At 37.6% G+C, this 3,244-nt stretch overlaps 1 protein-coding gene across 1 annotated transcript in view; it reads right to left on the bottom strand.

The window, feature by feature from the left end:
- LOC111647168 (uncharacterized) overlaps positions 1-3,244 on the bottom strand; it is a 5,077-nt gene that overhangs the window by 1,360 nt on the left and 473 nt on the right. Inside the window, exons 4-11 of the mRNA XM_087171259.1 lie at positions 2,963-3,148; positions 2,755-2,874; positions 2,338-2,433; positions 2,097-2,228; positions 1,877-2,005; positions 1,743-1,780; positions 745-785; positions 8-645 (exon numbers count right to left, since the gene is read on the bottom strand). Coding sequence (XP_087027385.1) covers positions 8-645; positions 745-785; positions 1,743-1,780; positions 1,877-2,005; positions 2,097-2,228; positions 2,338-2,433; positions 2,755-2,874; positions 2,963-3,148 — 1,380 coding nt within the window. The remainder of the gene's footprint in view (positions 1-7; positions 646-744; positions 786-1,742; positions 1,781-1,876; positions 2,006-2,096; positions 2,229-2,337; positions 2,434-2,754; positions 2,875-2,962; positions 3,149-3,244) is intronic.

Genomic DNA, 3,244 nt, shown 5'->3' with positions numbered 1-3,244 from the left:
CTTCTACTCTCTCAACACTCTCCTCTCTCTGTTGCTCATGTCCTTGATCCGACCCACTGCCTCCTTCTTCCCACCCCTGATGACTCTGTGGTATACTTTGATTGACATCAGCTCCATTGTCCTGATCCTCTACATCACGGATGTTGTCATGTGATAGCTCCACTCCTCCAGATACAACAACACTGACAGTTTCTCTAATTCCTGTTTCTAGATTTCTGTCATTGGAAACATCCTCTGCAGTGTCATTACCCACTTCTACTCTCTCAACACTCTCCTCTCTCTGTTGCTCATGTCCTTGATCCGACCCACTGCCTCCTTCTTCCCAGCCCTGATGACTCTGTGATATACTTTGATTGACATCAGCTCCACTGTCCTGATCCTCTTCTTTACAGATGTTGTCATGTGATAGCTCCACTCCTCCAGACACAACACTGTCCGTGTCTCTAATTCCTGTTTCTCCATTTCTGTCATTGGAAACATCCTCTGCAGTGTCATTACCCACTTCTACTGTCTCACCACTCTCCTCTCCCTCTCTTATCTTTCCAGCATCGTGACTCTGGTCATGGTTGTCAGCGGCAGCAGGGACCAAACCTCCACTGGTGGGTACCTCCTTTATGTCTTGAGTACAAGTATCTGCAGTGTGGGCTAGAAAGTAGGATTAAATTAATTCAAGGAAAGTACCAAACAATTTGATGCAATCATTCACACTACATGTGAGTTAAATTGTCTGTGAATGCCTCTTACTTTTCTTTTTCCTGTAAAAAAGAAGATAAACACTCCGGGATCTAGTTGAGAGATGTGAAAAGAAACAACAGTCATTTTCATATTCAGTAAAATATAGTGGAGTGGAGATAAAGGATATGGAATATAGTGGAGATGAAAAGATGGACTAAAACTTACTTCTCGGAAAATTGCAAAAAACCCAGATTTCGTACCATGTACTTTAGACTCAGGATTTGAGAAATGGACAAATAATGGGTTGATATTCAAAGCACAAAATTTTTAAGGGGCAGATTTTGAAATCATTCGAACAGCTCAAACATTAATTTGATTTACCAAATAAGGACTTTTATAAATATTTACAGCTGAGACACTACCTTCAAAAACACAGCGACCTACATCTTGATCCATCCTTATATTGGTATAATGCCTAAAGATCTGATGGACAGTGAATGCAGCTACTTGCTGAGAGTCTTGCTCCTAATAGCAAAGAAAACTATCACAACCTCTAATAAAACCCCCCAATATAAAACAATGGAGAGACAGAGTAAGGAAGGTGACCATTATGGAAAAAACTACAGCCAGACTACAACTGAAACTAGAAACATTTGAGAAGAGATGGGAACCAATAATACAAAGGATAACAGGAATCTAAGCACCTCTGTTAATTTTAATTTATTTAATTTATTTATTTTAATCATTTATCTCTTTTGAAATTATTTTTATTTATTTATTAATATACTTTTATTATTTTTCTTTGTATATGCATATTTATTCTCAGTAGCAAACACTGTTTCTGAGTTGTAGAGTGCACACGTATTAGACTACACAGGAAGAAGTTGGAGTATTAAACAAATAGTCTTTATATGTATGTAAAATGTCAAGACTTATACAGGCGTTATTGTGTGTATGTGGATTATTTGAATGGGCTGTAACTGAAATGAATATGATAATATGATTTTATGTACATCTGTTTTTCAACTGTGTGGAATAAATAATAAGTTAAAAAAACCAAAACTTACTTCTCACTGTTATCCACCTGCAATTGCCGGTGATGAAGCTGTTTATGAAACAATAACCAAACATTAGATGATGAATAAATAATCAGATAAATAAATAACTACAGTAATGTTGGAGTTGAAGTGATCAATCTTACCAATGAGACTCTGGAATCATTGAAGTTATACCATCTGTCATCGTCCTCTGACTTAACTGTTGCAGTGTAATGTCCACCTCTCAGATCACCAAAGTGATCCACAACTGCGTACAGTTCATACGTCTGATTCTGATCACCAAGGGAAAAGTGACAGAAATTATTGTCAGGAATGAAAAAGAAATGTGTTATGATAAAATAGTAAAATATAAAGTATATATACCTCTGGGATCTGTAGAGTTCTGGGAACATCCACATCACAGTTGTTCTTGACATACGTCATGTAACGGTAGTTAAACTCAAACCTCTTCAGCAGCAGCATCAAAACCTCTGGATGATGCTTTATGACACATTTCTGCATGAAACACATGGGTCCCCAACACATGTTATCATGTTGTTATAATTCTCTTACATCATAAACTTGTAATGCTTAATGTGCACAAATCATAAACATGATTACTCACAACAGTAGCATCAGCTTTGGCATCACAGTGGTCACAGAACAGCTGATTTTCCCCACTGATGTGTGATTCTTTGAAAAACTCCTGAATGCCATGAACCTGAAAATTGCCTCTGAAATTAGCTCAGTGGCATGTACTCAAATGTATTATGTGATGAAATATATTGTGGCTAACCATTATGTATTATCCATGAAACATTTAACTAGCTGTACTAGCTAACACACACAGTAGGTGTCAACCAATACATACAGTGTTTTCTAGTTTTTGTTGCTGTTGACACATTTTTCAATCAGCTGATGAGATTTCTGACCTAAGTCTGATAAACCTGAAAGCTGAATCTGCAAATGTCATATTTAGTCTAGTAACAGTCTCCTAACAAAAGAAAGGTGCTGTGAAGTTTACAGGTTGTCAGATCCTTACCACACTATATCTGCGGGAATCCCCCAGTGCAAGAGGAAGATGCCAAGATGGCCCATTTGTGTCAGTGATGGTACCACATTCAGAACATCTGGTCTCATGTGTCAACTTTCCACAGAAGATCTGAAAACATTGAACCACAAAGACTGGTAACAAAGCGTTATTTTACATTTAACTTACATATTCCCCTGGATATTGATGATGTCTTTACCTGTGAAGCCTCAGGACTGGTCAGAGTTAAAGTATTATCAAAGAACTCGGCAGCATCGCGCTGTTCATACACTGTGGGAGGGGCAGAAATCAATGTGTCTTTCTTCAACAAAGTAAAGGGTAACAGAACCACATTTATTTTCAACAGATCCATTAATAGGTAAAATAACAAATGAAAACATTGACACTGGATTTTGAGAGTTTCTCAGGCACACTCTATCTGTGGGTCTGACATGACTGTATGTTGACACTCGTAGAACCAGGACACAGATCTGAATCACAA

The sequence above is a fragment of the Seriola lalandi genome, unplaced genomic scaffold, assembly GCF_002814215.2.
Source record: "Seriola lalandi dorsalis isolate HSWRI2012SDOR001 ecotype SW California unplaced genomic scaffold, Sedor1 jcf7180002054983, whole genome shotgun sequence".
NCBI lineage: Eukaryota > Metazoa > Chordata > Actinopteri > Carangiformes > Carangidae > Seriola > Seriola lalandi.
The sequence above is the reverse complement of the archived record's forward strand: the minus strand, read 5'-3'. Positions and strand labels throughout refer to the sequence as shown.